This window comes from Hyla sarda, chromosome 2, assembly GCF_029499605.1.
Source record: "Hyla sarda isolate aHylSar1 chromosome 2, aHylSar1.hap1, whole genome shotgun sequence".
In the NCBI taxonomy this organism is placed as follows: Eukaryota; Metazoa; Chordata; class Amphibia; order Anura; family Hylidae; genus Hyla; species Hyla sarda.
This window is the reverse complement of record NC_079190.1, coordinates 244,044,958-244,064,192: the sequence shown is the minus strand read 5'-3', so window position 1 is coordinate 244,064,192 and position 19,235 is coordinate 244,044,958. Positions and strand designations below refer to the sequence as shown.

Here is a 19,235-nt window from a genome sequence, read left to right as displayed (position 1 = left end):
GGGTGTAGTTTCTAAAATATTGTCACATGTGGGGGTTTCAGACAGTGTCTTGGCACCATGGGGGCTCTATAAATGCAACATATCCTCCAAAAATGATTCCAGCCAAATTCTCTCTCCAAAAGCCAAATGGCGCTCCATCCCTTCTGAGCTTTGCCGCACCCCTGCAGAGCACTTTATGGCTTTTTCTCCTTTTACCCTTTGTGAAAATGAAAAAAATTGGGGCAACAACATGTTAGTGTAAAAATTGGAGATTTTGACTTTTCACCTCCACTTTGCTCCTATTCCTGTGAAACACCTAAAGTGTTAACAAACTTTCTGAATGTCATCTTGAATACTTTGAGGGGTGCAGTTTCTATAACAGAGTCATATATGGGGGATTTCTAACACGAAGGCTCCTTAAATACACTTTAAACTGAACTGGTCCCTGAAAAATGCAGATTAGATTTAGAAAATTTCGTGAAAATTTGGAAAATTGCTGCTAAACTTTGAAGCCCTATAATGTCTTCAAAAAGTAAAAACATGTCTTTTTTATGATGCCAACACAAAGTAGATATATTGTATATGTGAATCAATGTGTAATTTATTTGGTATGTCTTTTTTTCTTACAAGCAGAGAGTTTCAAATGTAGAAAAAGGCAAGATTTTATTTTTTCATAACATTTTGGAATTTTTCACAAAGAAATGATGCAAGTATCTATGAAAAATTACTACTATCTTAACCCCTTAAGGACGGACCCAGGTTTTACCTTAATGACAGGCTCTTTTTATTTGACGTGTCTCTTTAAAGGATAATAACTTTAGAATGCTTTTTCTGAGTGGAGCGATTCTGAGATTGGAGTGGATTTTTGTCGACACATGAAGCCTTTTTTGTGAAAAACTCACAAATATTTTGAAAAACTGGAAAAGTTCTGGCGTTTTTTTAAATTTCTTTCATGGTGTTTACTGTGCGGTAAAAGTGATGTTATATTTATTCTGTGTGTTGGTACGATTATGGAGGTACCCATTTTATATCACTTTTTATGTTCTTTTTTCTTTTTCTGAGCAAAAATTATTTTATTTTTCGTCCGACGCCATTGAATGAGGGCTTATTTTTTGCGGAACAAGCTGTACTTCTTATTGGTATCATTTTTACAATACAGGCTACCTTTTGATCTTTTTTATTCTGGGATCAATACTTTGGGATAATTTGCATTATTGCTTTATAGAGCACGTCATTACAGATGTGGCAATACCTAGTATGTATATGATTTTTTTAATTTTTTTTATTGAAGAATTTTTTATTAATTTTTTCACTTTTTACAACGTTATACTATGCTGCAATACATTTGTACTGCAGTACAGTATGACCTGATCAGCTGCACACAGGCTTCCATAGCAGACAGACAGGAGATCATCATCTGACCTCCTGCTGCCATAGCAACCAACGACGACCCACGATCGTGTTGCGGCACCGCCGTTGGTGAACAGGGGGAGCTCCCTCGGTCACTGGCAATCAGTGCTGCGGTCACACTGACCGCAGCACTGAAGGGGTTAACTAACCTCCTGACAGCTGCAGCGGATGCCCAGCGATATGCGATCGCCGGCCCCAGCCGCCGCCAATTAACGTCCGCACACTCATGGCACCGTGACCGGGAATGGACGTATATATACGTCCATTTGCGTTAAGTCACAGTAAAAATGGACTTATATATATGGGTTAAAGAGTACCTGTCATCAACTAAACTTTCCCTGATCCCCCTCCCCATCTGTCCCTTACTCTAACTATGCCTATCCCTGTGTTTATTGAGGTTTAAAACGCTGTGGAAATACCTTTTTATATCCCTCTTCATTAGCTCAGGAGCACTGTCTTTCTGAGGGGTGGAAGAAGGCGGGTCCCGACGGGCATTATGTCACATGAAGCCTGGCCGGGACTCTGCTTCTGCCAGTGTTCCTGTATGCTGCTCTCCCTCTGCAGCAGTGTTTCCCAACCAGGGTACCTCCAGCTGTTGCAAAACTACAACTCCCAGCATGCCCAGACAGCCAACAGCTGTCCGGGCATGCTTGGAGTTGTAGTTTTGCAACAGCTGGAGGCACCCTGGTTGGGAAACACTGCTCTGCAGTGTGCATACAGACTAAGTACAGGGAATGGACAGCAGCCTCTGTCTCTCTCTCTCCTGTGTCTCTCTGCACTAAAAAGTTAATGCTGAGAACCAGGGGCGGTGGGAGCAATAACAGAGGCAGTAATTAAGATGAATGTCGGGGGGGGGGGGGGGGCACAGAGCTGGGAGTGCAGTGAGATAATACAATGTATAAGATAACGTGTGGTGAGGGGCAGGGATAACACAGAGCAGGGGGAGGGGGAGGTGACTGGCCTCTGTTATATGAGAGGCATGTGCAGGCTTGTAGCTCTCAGTGCTGCTCCAGGCTGGGAGCGAGTCCTGAGCTGAGAGTACTGAACTTCCTGTGGAAGGACCAGACCCCTTTCAGCATTAGTCCTAAATGCTGTACACTTACTATGAAAAGCATAGGAAGATGCCTGCAGACCAGGCATAGAAGAGAGACCCCTAGTGGCCAAAAGTATAAAATGAAAAAACTGGTATAAATATTAATATTTTTTTATGAAGATATATTACAATATGTCTTCATTAATTATTATGAACAACATATTAAAAGTTTTTGTTGATGACAGGTACTCTTTAAAGTAAAATATGTAATGAAAAAACAATCTCAGAATCTGAATGATAAGTAAAAGCATCTCAGAGTTATTAATGCAAAAAATGACACAGGTAAGATTTGAAAAATGTGGCTGTGTCCTTAGGGCCAAAATGGGCTGAGTTCTTAATAGGTTAAAGAGTATCTATACCATTATCTAGGCATATTTATTAAGTATGAGCCTCTTTTCCTTCAACAAAGACACTAATGTGCCCATGGACTTTAAAGGGCAAGTGTATGCCAAATCTTTTAACAAAGAATAAGGATGGTGTTCTTTTAACAAAGCATAAGGATCTTGCAACTTCAAATTTACTGAAAAAAATCTGTAACAGACAGCACCTATGACTAAAAGTTCTTATACCTTGCAGTATACTGATATTTTAATGACAGTCAACAGTAAACATCTGGCAGTATATGGAGATGAATGAATAGACACTTGTTAATGGAGTGCAAGACCACACACTTTATTTAGAAGGGACATTGTATTGCTGATTTATGGCTAGTTTGGACATTTTTTCTGAAGAAAGCTGCTTTGCTGGTTCATAAATTGTATGTGTTCTGTTATACTGTATTTAGTTATGCTATAAAGAGCACCAAGAACATGATTTTCTGATTTGCTCACAAAAAACATTAACAATGAAGCTTTAGTTTCTCCCATATTTGCCGTTGCTGGAGACAAAGTTTTTTTTATTCCACTCCATCAAGGCTCAGTGTGCACTTTTAGGTGCCAGTTACAAAGATGATGCAAAACAGGGACACAGCTGGAGAGTTTTCCTGAACTACACAAACTGAAAAGGATCTCCCGTAGCCTGAACGTCACAGAACATCACACTATAATCACTTCAACTAAAAGTCAAAATGTCTCATAGTAAGGGGATTAACACATCTCAAGGATCAATCTTCTCTACTGGATTCTACATTGCTTTGTTACACAGTACAGAATACTTACTCGCAAATTTCAAAGAGACCCTTCTATTTCCTCTAAATACCTTTGTGTTAGAAAGTAGATGAATGCACTATAAATAGAACTTAATGTAAGGAATTTGAATGCTTCCTGAAACATTTAAGTGCTACTTAAGGTTTTCTAAAGGTCTGACATTTTCTTGGCTGAACTTTCCAAAGACTTTGTGACTCATTAGACAGTTTTACTTATATATTTATATATCAAAGTGTGGATAAACAATAAAACTTTAAAACATATGCCAACATTAACTTACTCATCCACATTAGCTTTGGACTTCCCAGGACTCAGTCTGAACCATCCTTCCTCCTGTAAATCTTGTTGAAGCCCATTTAAGTTGATCATCACCTACATAAAATAACATTGATTTATGTTGTGTATTTCACATAAAGAACGAAAGGTTTATGGTTTTCAAATTTAAAAAAATCAAACATACATTATTTGAATATTGTTAACTGGTGTTTTTCCCCTAAAGTCAGTGCAGAACTTTACAAGAAATGCAATCATTCATAAAAACATGGAGCTTTCGATTGTGAGGTATAGGGCCAAAAAGGATCTCCCCTTTCCATGAGGCAAAAATGTCTACAGTTTGCTTATTTTAGCTTTCTCTGTTTTAGATAACACCCTGTCCACATTACATTTGTGTCAAGGGTACAAGGTGAGTGTTCGAACAAAATAAATACCACGATTGTGTGAAACTTTATTTCTTTACCGTTGCACACACCTTTCATTGACCACTATAGTAAAAATGCTTTTCGTTTCAGACAAAAAAGGTACACTGACAAATTACAGGCAAACTTACACCAAAAGGAAACTCTTTTGGCATATGTTTAGCTTTTGAAACCAATGGGAACAATGGTACAGTATATACATCAGAGACAAATTATGTAATACCTGTCATTTACCTGCAATGCTTGTGTAGTGAAGAAAACTGTTCCCTGTAGAGAAATGTTCCCAAGCAGCTGATGATAAATGCTGAGTCAGAGTCAGCCAAGCCACTGTGATTGGCTGAGAGGCGCACACCCGCCCCATACTATTGGTTGTTGGGGTGGGGGGGGGGAGGTGCATCCTCGCTTAGCTCAGTATTTGGCACCAGCTCCCTGGACACAATTCACTACACCCCGATCTCTACACTCTCACAGCGGAATATAGCAAACTGTATCCTCACTATGAGAGCAGAAAGATCGGGACAGAAGCGGAGAACAGGGATGTTGAAAACTGTGTCCCTGCTGCTGCGGCTCACTCTCGCTACTGCTGTAAAACTGTGACCCCCGATCCCCACGGCTCTCATCAGCCTGGGGGATGTAGAAATGTGTGTCCCTGCTACTGGTCCCGATCCCCACAAAAATCTATGTAATAGTTTGCATCTTACTGTGGGTTAAGATGAAAAAGCACCAGTGCTGTACAGCCCAAATATTTTTTGTGGAACAAGTTTCCTGCCTAATGGTGTGCTAAAGCACTTTCATAAAATATACATGATATTCATGGCTACTGGCTAAGCCTAAGTAAAACAATTTTAAAATAAAACTAGTAACCTACCAGATATATATTCAACCAGACTAAGCATGTTCCCTAAATTACTTTACATTTATTAGCCTTTAGGTAATATTTACAGTGTTGTTTCCACATCTAAGTATCATGAGATCTGCTAGTACAAAGGTCCTATTCAGTATCAGATAAAAAGGTACATTGAACAGGGGAAAGAAAATAGCAATATTACTGGATAGACACATGTCTAAAAATAGCATCTCATTTTCTCTAGCTAGCACAGCAATATGAAGTAACTAACCCCCCACCGGTAATGCACAAAAGCAGTTGCACTGCATTGTGAAATTAACGGGCTGAGAAATCACTTTCCCTGTTGTAATCATTTTTAATTTCTGGTGGTTTGCTATACTGAACTTATTTCTGTTCTACAGGAACAAAACATTGTTAAACAGCCAATTATTTCTTGTGCTTCTCCGTCTATAGCAGTAGCGGTTCTGGAACTAAGGTGATTTAATGAAGACTGATTAACACTTAGGATTCTATCTTTAGCCTCTGCATATGTTTAAATTCTAATAAGGATGTCTAAAAAATAGATTGTATAACTTTATTACACAACTATGACATTTTCCACATTGAGGCTATGTTCACACATAGAACAAAGAAGCAGGAGATCCAACACTATTCTTTGCAGCTTTATTGAAAACACAGCACTCAGGTAAAATCAGCCAACACATCAGACGCGTTTCGAGCGCATGCGCTCTTTTTCGGTGATGTCACAGGTAACTCCAGGTGAGGTTAAATACCTTTTCATCACAGGGAGGGGAGAAAATTCCCATATCCCCACCTCTCGCTGGAAATCTGTGACATAGTTCACATTAGTAAAAACAAACATTTATTTAAGATGTATAAAATCCAAAAGGAACATACATGTAATAGATACTACAATATTGTTCATACAATTGTGGGATCAAACAAATGGGAAAAAAGAGGTTTGTAATAATAATACTTTAATTATCAATATTTCACTTAATAATTTTTTGTATAAAACATTAATAGTGAAACAGCAGTTCATGACGGACATTAAGTCCCATCGGGGAACGAGTCCCCAATGTGAACTGCCAGTAAGCCTCATGGTCTGCAAGTTTTTTCTTTATGCAACCTCCTCTTGTTCCCATTTTCACATGCTCAATGGCGAAGATTTTAAAAGTATTTAGTTTACCAGCGTGTGCAGAATGGAAATGCACAGATGCCGTAGATCGTTGTCTCACTGCAGTAAGTGTACTGTCGTTCAGGTGTTCGAGTTCGAGTATCCCACATATTTTAAGTTGCACTCTATACATTCTATCATATAAACTACACTACTGTGATTACAGTTAATGTAGTTATGGATAGAGTATTTTTTTGTACCATCAAAGTTTTCAAACTGGGTGGTCTGTTTCACATACTGACATGTGCGGCATACCTTATGTCCACATTTCAAAAAAATGTTTTCTTTCTAGCCAATTACAATTTTTCCTATTTTGTGAGGTAACCACACTTGGAGATAATTTATCCCCAAGTGTAGGTGCCCGCTTGGAAACTATTTGGCATCCTGCTCCCAATATTTTAGCCAGGGTTTCATCCTGTCTTAAATATTGCATGTGTCTCTGCACTATGCTTTTAATCTGGCTGAAATATGGTGAGTAGGTGATAGCAAGTACAGGTTTTTTGTCTTGAGTTACTACCTGACCAGTTGGATTTAGTAAATTAATTCTTTCTTTTTTAGACACTTTTTGTTCTGCTTTCTATATAGTATACGAAGAGTATCCCCTCTGTTTTAATCTTTGTTTTAGCTCACCAGCTTGTGAATTATACACTACAGGGTTTGTGCAGTTCCGTTTTAGCCTAGTTAATTCCCCAACTGGAATCGCTTGTACAGTGTGTCTGGGGTGGTTGCTATTGGCTCTCAGGACCGTATTGCCAGATATAGGTTTTCTGTATGTTGAAGTCTCAATTATTCGGTCCTGGGAGCCTCTCAGCTCTAGATCTAGAAATGTAATATTGGTGGAGTCCACATGGTAAGTAAATTTTAAATTAAACATGTTATTATTCAAATAATCCACAAACAGTGGTACGGCCATGACGCCCCCCCCTCCAAATTAGGAGGAGGTCATCAATAAATCGACTGTACCACTGTGTGTTTTCCTTGAAGGGATTCTCAGAATTATAATTGTGACTCCCAGAATGACATAGTCAAATTAGCTAGGGAAGGTGAGTGCCTAGCCCCCTATGGAAACACCCCTAACTTGTACAAAAAAATAAAATAATTCCTGGAGATAAGAAACCAAATAACCATCTTGATGTATTCACATAGGTCCAAAGAATAATCACTGTGTGTAGTCAAACGATAATCCAAGGCCCGCATTGCAACAGTCCATGGGATGCTGGTAGATAAAGACACCACATCACAGCCACGCGAAACCCGGATCCCACTTGGTGTCTTCAAATGCATTTAGAACATCTCTAGAGTCCTTTAAATAGCCTGGGGCCCTATTAACTAATGGTTGCAATAATCGATCAACCCATGTGGACAATCGCTCCAGCAATGAACCATTGCCCGATACGATAGGCCTCATGGGTGGGGGAATGACACCCTTTTGAGTTTTAGGAAGAGTATATAACACTGTGGTAATGGGTTGATCTACATATAAATAATCTCTATCCCTCTCTGTGATGACCCCCAGTGCTACACCTTCATCCAGTAATTTGCTTAATTCTTGTTGAAATTTCACAGTGGGATCTTGATCCATTTTCTTATATGTTTTTTCATATAATTTGAGAGATGTACATCTCTTTGTCCATCACTGTAACAAGGCCCCCCTTATCGGACATCCTGATAATGATATCATCATACAACGCAAGTTCTTTTAACGCTTGGCGTTCTTTTTTAGTCAGGTTGTCCGATTTGGGTGTCCCGTTCTAATGCTGTTGCTAAGGGCAACAAGGTCTTTTTCCACCTCATTTTGGAATGCATCAATGCCCTCCGTACGGGAGGACAATGGATAAAATCCAGGATTTTTATTAACATGCCATATATTGGTTGAAATACCAGATTCACAAGAATTATTACATTCTAACCCCTGCAACTCATTTAAAACAATTTTATCAGAAAAAGCAAGTTTGTGAAATTCATTGTGTACTTTGTGATCATTAATATTAGATATAACCTCAGTGGTACCATTTGATGCACTATCAAAAAAAAATGCTTTTTTACAGTTATGTTGCGGAAAAATTTATTAATTTCACACAAAGTCCCAAAGATATTCAATTCATTTACTGGTGAAAAATTAAGCCCCTTGGATAATAAAGAGATCTGATCGCTGGTCAAAGTCCTACTGGACATATTCATGACACCACCTGCTTCTGCGCTTGACTTCTCAATCGGGGAGTATCCATTTCTGGTATGTTTTCTCCCCCCCTTCTGGGTTTTTTGCCTTGTGTTTGACGTTTTTTGACTTTTTGTAGTATGAGGCTTTACCAAGAGTGGAATGGGAAGTAGTTGGATTATCCAACTCTCCGTCCGATTCCATTTCTGATGAGCTGAATGTAACCTTATGGGTAGGTGTGTGTCTTTTCTGGAATTGATTTTTCTTCAAAATGGATCTGGGTGTATGTTCATATGATTCCCACCTCCCCCACTCATACTGCTGTTTCAGCTCAAAGTCTCTGATGTCCCTTTGTAATTAAATTTTCTTTGTTTTCATAATTTGTTCTTCTAGTTTAGCAATGCGTTCATTAGTAATATTTAACAGTTCAGTATAAGTGTTCATACCTTTGTATGGCTCCAGTTCTGATTGTAATTTGCTGATGTCCTCAGTCAATGTTTCCAATTTTCTGGATTCATATTTGATGATAATATCCATAAAATGATTAGAGCATATTGTAATGGCCTTGTTCCATTCTGCTAGCATTTCTTCGCAGAAGATTGTAGTTGGAATCTTTTTAATTCGGAGACTCCTTGGTATGATTTCTTTGGACATATAATTTGTCAGAGTAGTACAGTACCACCATATTCGTGTCTCCTGTAACCGTAACTTTTCCAGGTTATGCATGAGTACCTTTAAATTTACTGTAGACATATCAGCCATCCCCGATCCCGATCCTGCAAACAGGTTAGCGGCTTTCTTTGCTCTGTCCAAGCTGGTAGATTCAGCCATGGTGCATGTGATAAGATCCAATGTGGCTGATTAATCCTTGACGTGCTTGATGGGAACGCCTGTTCCTGGCAACGTGTTAGGACAAAGAGATGTACATCTCTCAAATTAATGTGTTATTAACAGATGAAAAAACATATAAGAAAATCGATCAAGATCCCACTGTGAAATTTCAACAAGAATTAAGTTGAATTACTGGATGAAGGTGTAGCACTGGGGGTCATCACAGAAAGGGATAGAGATTATTTATATGTAGATCAACCCATTACCCCAGTGTTATATACTCTTCCTAAAACTCAAAAGGGTGTCATTCCCCCACCCATGAGGCCGATCGGGCAATGGTTCATTGCTGGAGCGATTCTCCACATGGGTGGATCGATTTTTGCAACCATTAGTTCAGAGGGCCCCAGGCTATTTAAAGGACTCTAGAGACGTTCTAAATGCATTTGAAAACACCAAGTGGGATCCGAGTTTCGCGTGGCTTTCCTGTGATGTGGTGTCTTTATACACCAGCATCCCATGGACTGTTGCAATGCGGGCCTTGGATTATCATTTGACTACACACAGTGATTATTCTTTGGACCTATGTGAATACATCAAGATGGCTATTTGGTTTCTTATGTCCAGGAATTATTTTATTTTTGATAAGACCTTTTTTGTACAAGTTATGGGTGTTTCCATGAGGGCTAGGCACTCACCTTCCCTAGCTAATTTGACTATGTCGTTCTGGGAGTCACAATTCATTTATAATTCTGAGAATCCCTTCAAGGAAAACATACAGTGGTACAGTCGATTTATTGATGACCTCCTCCTAATTTGGAGGGGGGGGGGGGGGGGGCGTCATGGCCGTACCACTGTTTGTGGATTATTTGAATAATAACATGTTTAATTTAAAATGTACTTACCATGTAGACTCCACCAATATTACATTTCTAGATCTAGAGCTGGGAGGCTCCCAGGACCGAATAATTGAGACTTCAACATACAGAAAACCTTTATCTGGCAATACGGTCCTGAGAGCCAATAGGAACCACCCCAGACACACTGTACAAGCGATTCCAGTTGGGGAATTAACTAGGCTAAAACGGAACTGCACAAACCCTGTAGTGTATAATACACAAGCTGGTGAGCTAAAACAAAGATTAAAACAGAGGGGATACTCTTCGTATACTATCAAGAAAGCAGAACAAAAAGTGATAGTATATGATAGTATGTATAGAGTGCAACTTAAAATATGTGGGATACACCACAAGAAAACAAAAAATTGGAGCACTCGAACACCTGAACGACAGTACACTTACTGCAGTGAGACAACGATCTACGGCATCTGTGCATTTCCTTTCTGTACACGCTGGTAAACTAAATACTTTTAAAATCTTTGCCATTGAGCATGTGAAAATGGGAACAAGAGGAGGTTGCATGAAGAAAAAACTTGCAGACCGTGAGGCTTACTGGCAGTTCACATTGGGGACTCGTTCCCCGATGGGACTTAATGTCCGTCATGAACTGCTGTTTCACTATTAATGTTTTATACAAAAAATTATTAAGTGAAATATTGATAATTAAAGTATTATTATTACAAACCTCTTTTTCCCATTTGTTTGATCCCACAATTGTATGAACAATATTGTAGTATCTATTACATGTATGTTCCTTTTGGATTTTATACATCTTAAATAAATGTTTGTTTTTACTAATGTGAACTATGTCACAGATTTCCAGCGAGAGGTGGGTATATGGGAATTTTCTCCCCTCCCTGTGATGAAAAGGTGTTTTCAATAAAGCTGCAAAGAATAGTGCTGGATCTCATGCTTCTTTGTTCTATTGTCGGGTGTTGGCTGGACACCGATCCGTGCACATTGGAGGGGTTTTTGGTGAGCTGGACAAGTGTCTGTGAACTTTGCTATGTTCACACATAGTATTTTGGTCAGGCATCAAAAGAAACGTAACAGTGACATTAAACAAGTATGGAGGCCAAAAGGTTTAACATGCATTCCTAAGGGACAATACCTTAGAATGAAAAGGAACTTCTCAACAGTCACTGGACAGTCAATGGACCTAAGATGCAGATTTCGGATGAGGGGGTAGCCCGACAATGTACTTCATAGAGCTTATCAACAGAGTAAGGCTAGGGAACGTACTGAACTACTCACACCAATGCCCACTCCACTTATTGGTCTGACACGGATTATTGCCACCTACGACGGAGCACATGAACAGGTTAGAAAGATTCTCAGATGACACTGGGGAGGTCTATAAATGGATCCTGACCTGGCTGATAAAGTAGGCCCGACACCTGCCATCAACTATAGGCATGGTCGTAGCCTACAGGACAGATTGGTCAACAGCCTATTGTCCCACTGCTTTCTCCCTCCTCCCTCCCTATATTCATCTGTGTCCTCCCTCACTCCATATCCTGCAAAATTCTCTATTTATGTCTCCCTTACTGGGCTGGTGCTGACACTACTCACTCGCTCACTTCATATTCCTTTTCCCCAGTATATGCCTATCTTTCTCATTTTATTCTCTGTACCATTTATGAACTGCCAAGTTCCTGGCCTCAATACCATTCCTTTTGGTTTGCTTAAATGTCAGGGGGCATGCCAACAAACTTACCAAGTCCTCATGACAACAAAAGACACTGCCGGCTTTGCCACCCGCAGGCCACAGAAGGGATGTCATAGACCTAAAACTGTACTCTGTGGCAGGGTGGGCGGTCAGTACGCATGCTGGGTGAGTGGTTTCTATTCAACTCCGCTTATCATGGACTTTCTGCTGATAGCCACACACTAATAGGAGGTGGACCGGGCACATCTAATCATGGGGCCTCCTACTCTGGGACCTCTGTCCTGTTTATCACCTTATATCAGAGTTGCGACAAACTGGAGCACCACCAGAATACCTGACGGATGTTCGTTGAATGAGATAATTCTCACCCCCTTTTTGTCCCCTGTATTTATTGTTTTATTTGCTTTACCCTATTTCCTAGTTTTCCTCTGATGATTGTTACCAATGTAACTTGAAACACATAAGAAGTCCCTTGTTAGGGTTTTCTAGGGATTTTACCAAGGGATACAGCGGGGCAGGGGATGCCCTTTATTTCATATGGTGACTGTTTGCCACGCCCTTTATTTCATATGATGACCGTTTACCACTGAGATATACGCTACCTAAGCTCCTGCAGAGAAGCCAACACACACACACACACACAGGCTTAAATTTAGACCAAGGGTGTCACCTGAGGTCAAGTAGGCTGCAGGGGTGGGGATTTTTAAAGGTCATAGCCCCCTCTCACAAATCCTGGTTAATTATCTAATCAACATTGCACTTATCTGAGACATCTATTGCATTCAGTAGATGGAGCTCTACCCATTCTAGGGGTGAAGTAGGATTGGTAGGGTGGATTGTAACAATGAAAAATAATTTTAGCGGATGACAGACAGTCATCACCTGGAAAAAAGTTGTGTAAGAAATTTTTGGGTGAAAATTGTTTGGTTGGATGAAAAATCTTTAATTCAGAAAAGATGTTTTGTCCATGAAAAATGTCTTTTGTCTTTTGCCCAGTGTAATTCATCATGTATGGTCAGCCTGGACAACTGTTAAAGGCCATAATGGACTAAAATGTGCATGACTGTGACTGTGAAACAAATGTTCAGATGACCACTCATTCAATGGTTGTTTTTTTTTTCTGTTTTGTTTTTATCAGAAATTTTTATTAAACATTTCATAAAACATACATCATACAAAAAAAAAAAAACATAAACCCAGAAAGCCCATCTCACTCACACAGAAAACCCCTACCCAATTCCCCACACCCCTGTGTCCATCCTTCACAGCAGATTAAACAAAAAGAACCATGTTAGAAATAATACAGTGCAATATAATAGATCATCCCCCGGACAAAAGGCATAATTATGGCAACATGCATAATCAAATATAATGCAGGAGCGTCATATGAGAAGAAAGTACAATATCAAGCAGTAGGGGAGAGGGGGCAACAACAAGGGGCAAACGGAATCCTGAAACAGAGAACAGGGACTCTAACAGTGACCAACATACCAAGACAAACACAAAATAGGAGCTTAGACAAGGTGAGAGCAATCAATGAGCAAAACACAGACATAATCAAGGGCTAGCCCCCCCCCCCCCCCAAAAAAAACACCTCCATTGGATTTCTCAGAAAATAAGTGGAGGGCAAACCAGGGGTATCTATGCACGGACCCCATATGGACTCAAATTTACGCATGGCTTTTCTCTTAAGATATACCCCTTTTTACAGTCTAATAATATGATAAAATTTTATTATCAATTCAGAAATATTAGGCGGCGAAACCCACAACCAATGCTGTGCAATCAACTTACGAGCTTGGTATAAAATCCTGCTAATTCCAATACATAAGCTACCATCCTCATCTAATCCCTCCAGGTATCCCAGCACACATGTCATAGCAGACAGACTAAATGGACAACTATGCACTCGTCTAATCAGCTGTCCCACTTCGTTCCAGAAGTGCGCGAGATGAGTACAGTCCCACATCACACGAAGCAAGTGAGCATTGTGCAAGGAACAATGGGGACAGCAGGAATCCGGCCACACCCCAATCCTGTGCAAAAAGGCGGGAGTACGATACACCCGATACAGTAAAAATATTTGGGACAATCAGTGTGCTTCCAAAACTGCAAGCCGCGGGGTCATAGATACAATCTGTTCCCACTGCTCATCCGACATGGGACCCACATCTGACTCCCATTTATCTTTAGTATTCAACAGATAGGCCTCATGATAAGTGAACAGTAAATCCCTATGCAACACTGATATCACACCTTTAGTAGAAATCTGAGTGAACAGATCATCAACCGCCATGGATGAGCCGCCAGTCAAATCACAAGCCCGAGATTGCGCATCGAGGGCATGTCATAATTTCAGATAACGATAAAAAAATTATTGAGGCAGCATAAACTCTTCCCGCAATTGAGCAAATGACTTCAATATCGGCCTATCATACAGCTGAGAGAGATACAAAACCCCATGGGTAACCCAATGGGAGACATCAGGTAGCATACACAATTCAGATAGGCTAGGATTATGCCACAGAGGAGAATATGCAACAAATATAGCATAGTGCAAAAGGGTCCTAAATTTCATCCACATCTTATGGATAAGGACAAAGGTAGGAGGGAGGTCTGGGGGGGCATGTCTGTGCAGCCATCTCCAACAGATAAATAGGGGTCACCTTATCAATACTCCTTGACACTAGATCTCCTGTATGCCCCATAGTAGCAAACTGCGCCCACCCCTTCAACTGCTGAACCTGTGACGCTAAGAAGTACAACCAATGATTTGGAATGGATAAACCACCCGCCTCCTTTACATGTTGCAACGTTTCAAGACGAATCCTAGCTGGCTTTCCATTTTAGATAAGCTTTCTAAATAATGACTGAATCCTGAGAAAATATTTCATAGGAACAAAGACAAGGTTATTATGTGGAATGTGGCATAAGAACCATTTTAACTAAGTTAGATCTACCAATTATAGAAAGGGGAAGTTTACGCCAAGTAGCCAATTTACGAGAACTACGATCTAGCAACGGAACAAGGTCAAGAGTAAAGTAATCAGAGGGAAAGGCAGTAACATAGAAACCCAAATATTTAAACTGTGTAACCACAGGGAGGCCTATCCTAGGAATAACCAGTATAGAGGGGAGGGGTCGGGTCAAGGGCAAGGATCGTGGACTTATCCCAGTTAATGGACAGGACGGAGTAACTACCATACGTTTATATTAGGCCCATCAATGGGGGCAAGGAGTGCGCAGTATCCCCCAGGAAGAGAAGCATATCATCTGCGTAAAGGGCAATACATTCCTCTATATCACAATATCGGAAACCTCTAAACTTCATGGAAGCCCGGCAAGGGCTCTATTGCTATGGCAAAGAGAATCGGGGAGAGGGGACATCCCTGGCGTGTACCACAACCCAGGGGAAATGAATGGGAAAGTAAACCATTAGCCCGAATTCTAACACGAGGGACAGCGTATAACAATTGCACCCACGTCAAATACCGGGGCCCAAATCCCATGATGCATGACACTCCACAAGAAATTCCACTCAATGCTGTCAAAAGCTTTGGCAGTGTTGAACGAAAGCACAGACCTACAAATAGTATCCTCGGCCTGCAACTGGAGATTCAAAAAGAGCCTCCTAATGTTATCCGCTGTCGACTTCCCCGGCATGAACTCCATCTGGTTTCCGTAGTACTGACCCCCAGGAGATGGTTGGCTAAGACCTTCGCTATCAGCTTAACATCGGAGCACAGTAGGGAAATTGGTCTATATGAGCCTGTTGAGAGCAGGGTCTTTACCGGGTTTCAATAACAGTACTATAATAGCCTCTACCATAGACCCAGACAAACCCTCCCCTTCCTCAGCATTCCGCATAACCCAAAACAACTAGGGTAACAGAATGTCTTGGTATTGTTTAAGATACTCATTGGGAAGCCCATCAACACCCGGAGACTTCTCATTAGGTAAGGCCCCCAACGCAACCTTCAATTCCCCAAGAGTAATGGGTTCATCTAGGAGATCCCTCTGGGTCTGCGATAGCGCCAGGAGCGAGATACCAGAAACAAAATTGACAATAGCAGCCAGATCATGTGGCAGCTTAGAAGACTACGTTTCCTCATAGAAGGAAACCAATGCATTCAAAATGTCTGCATCCTCCTGGACAACATTCCCGGCACCATCACAGAGACAAGAAATAGAAGTGGATCCCTGCTGGGCTCTAATGGTATGAGTCAGTAGGCGGCCCATGCTCTCATCACTCTCAAAGTAGCGCTGCTGGTGAAAGAAGCACTTGTTGTCTACCATCTGTTATAGATGTGAGTCTAACAGAGCCTGCAGGGACTGCCAATTATCTCTAGCTAAGTCAGAAGGGTCACGTAAAAAACGGTGTTCCGCTAGGAGCACCTGCAGCTGTAGTGAGGCCTGGATCGTCCTATTCTAAGATTTACAGGTGGTAATATCCCTGATAAAGATACCCCTCACATACGCCTTCAAAAAATCCCATACTGTACCCACTGAGGTAGTTCCCGCATTGATCCCAAAAAAAAAGGCTTCCACATCAGTCTTGAGCATAAGGCCTACTGAGGGGACCTGAAGCCAAAAGGGATTCAGTCGCTACAGAGAATCCCGCAACCTAGGTTGAGAATTCAAAGTGAGATGTACAAATTAGAGGAGTGATCAGAAAGACTACGGGGGAGATACTCCATCGATGTGACCAGGGGAAAGACCAACTCATTGCCTATCACGTGTTGGATGTAGATTACTGAAATCCCCAATCACCAAGAGCGGCGCATCAGGCAAAGAGGATAAATAAGATACCAGTCTGTGAAAGGCATCTCTCGAGTATGGGGGTGGAATATAGAGTGCAACCAGTACACACAGAGTACGATTGAAAGCACCATAAAGGCAAACAAACCTACCCTCTGGATCAATAAGACTAGAAGTACATGAAAACCAAATATTTCTATGAATAAGTACACTAACACTCCGGGCATGTAAGGAAAAAGTAGTGTGAAAGGTGTAGCCACATAGTTTATTCAGCACGTTTTATATCATTGGTCAAGTGTGTCTCAGAGAGACACAATACAGCAGGTTGATAGGATATAAGCGCCTGAAAGATAGCAAGACATGTAGTGGAATCATTAAGGCCCCTCTCATTACACACCACTACATGTTAATCGGTAGCCATAAGGAAAAAAGGGAAGCATAAGTGAAATCACAGAGGGGCAGGTACAGTAGCCACCAGCAGTCTAGAAGTAAGAGAGACATAGAAAATAGAGCACTGCATAAGGACCAGAAGGAAGAACACAAAACAAAACAAACACCCCAGACAGACAACGAAAACCAAACGGTCGCAACTTGCGACACAGGGGGCAAACAAACAGCCCATGTAGAGTGAGCAGGTAACATGTAAACAGAAAATCCCTCACAAACATGCAGTGCTCAAGTCCGAGCAAATACGAACAAAATATAAGGGACATCTGGCAGCATATACAGAAACCTACAGAACAGATGAATATGAGCTAAGGCACAGGCAGTCCTAAGCAGGCAGACAGGACAAACAGTTATATGCATAGTCCGCACAGGAACCTGAGCATCCAGTCACTCCGCAGCCGCCACAGAGGTGTCAAACATATGGGTAGTTCCTAAGACGACCACACTGAGTCATGGCAGGGAATAGCATAGTGTAGATAACACCTCATTCAGTGCACGCAGGGGTCGCTTGATATCCACATATTTGGCCCGCCTCTTTTGAGCTTCGGACGAAAAATCTGGGAAGATAGAAATATGGCTGCCATTAATAGTGAGAGAATCCATGTCCCTGGCTTTGCAAAGGATGATATATCTGTCCTTAAAGTGTAAAATGCGGAAGAGGTCAGCTCGTGGCGGGGCTCCAGGAGAAAGAGGATGAGTCTGCACCCTATGGGCACACCCGACAGCGAAGAAAGGTGTCAAAGTCTCTTTTCCAAATGTAGTTAGGAGCCAATTCTCAAAGTACTCGACCTTCTCAGGGACGCCCACCAGGCGCACATTATTCCGCCGCAGGCAGTTTTCCATATCATCAGATTTAGCGGCTAGTGCAGTCAAATTAGTAATCACACGATGCATATCTCTTTCAGTGGAGGAACTTGGTCCTCCAGATCACCCATTCTTATCTCAACCGCACTAATTCTCTCGGAAACCTTTTGCATATCCTGGCGGATAAGGTTAATGTCCTCATGCAACCTGCCCAGCAACATTTTAACATCAGTGTTGCCCTTGAAAACAGCTAAAAAGATATCTTTCAGGGTAATCTCAGCAGTAGCAGTTGGAGGCAGTGAGGCACCTATATTAGCAGACACCACACCAGCAGAGGAGGGGTAGGAAATTGGGCAGCCACAGCTTTCACTACAGCAGCACATGAGATAGCAGAGTGAAGCTCAGCAGGGTCCTCAGAGAAGAGGGCAGCAGTGGTAGAGGAGTCCCCAGTACAGGCAGAGGAGAATCCAGTAAGCAGGGGGTTAACCCCAGACTGACCTGCGGTTTCAGGGTGCTCAGGCTCACTCAGCACAGCAGAGGAGGCTGCATCTGCAGAAGAGACCAGGGCCCCAGCCAGCCCCATCAGTCTCCTCCTCATTCCAAACATCCACCAGGGCCCACTCCGGCTGATCAGTGACTCGTGCGAAGCGCTGCAGGCGCTCCGCAACTCCCGCCACCTCCACACAAGATGGCACCAGCTCCCCCGGCATCTCGGCCTCACCGTCGTCCTGTGTCCGCTGTGTCCTTGTGTGGCACCTCTGCCCGGCCATCCTGACTCAGCAATGCTCCGGTCAGCTTCAGCAGCAAGTATGTATCAAATAGGGAGAGATTTCAGGCCAGATGCCCAGGATAAAAGCAAGGTGCCCAGCAGAGCTCTGGACCGAGCGTCCACTCACATGCCACGCTAAGCCACGCCCCCCATTCAATGGTTGTTAAATCATAAGCCTACTTCTATCTAATGTGTATGGCTACCTTAAAGGTGTATTCCACCCACTGAAATCTTATCTCCTATCCAGAATGCCAGGTGCTGCATGGAGATAGTGGGGCAGGGATGAGGGGGGGCGGAGTACCCCTTTAACAATGGAACCTGCAGAATTTTATGTTGCCAATTGCATAGACCTTAAAAGATGATTTTTTTTAAAAGTAGAAATGGGATGGAGAGTAGCTGAGGAGCTGGGAGCAGATAAGTCTAAGTTAATGTTCATTTACTGGTTGAGTGACTAAATAGCTACAAAAAATTTCCAGTTCCCAGATTCGCAATAGTTTTAACTTCCCTTGCTAAGTAAATGTAGGTAGAGCAGCTAGGGAACAGAACATTTTATAATA

At 41.7% G+C, this 19,235-nt stretch overlaps 1 protein-coding gene across 3 annotated transcripts in view; it reads right to left on the bottom strand.

The window, feature by feature from the left end:
• LOC130355929 (ras GTPase-activating protein 4-like) overlaps positions 1-19,235 on the bottom strand; it is a 262,095-nt gene that overhangs the window by 72,051 nt on the left and 170,809 nt on the right. For all 3 annotated transcript variants that reach the window (XM_056556793.1, XM_056556794.1, XM_056556795.1), the window contains exon 8: positions 3,908-3,999. In XM_056556793.1, coding sequence (XP_056412768.1) covers positions 3,908-3,999 — 92 coding nt within the window. The remainder of the gene's footprint in view (positions 1-3,907; positions 4,000-19,235) is intronic.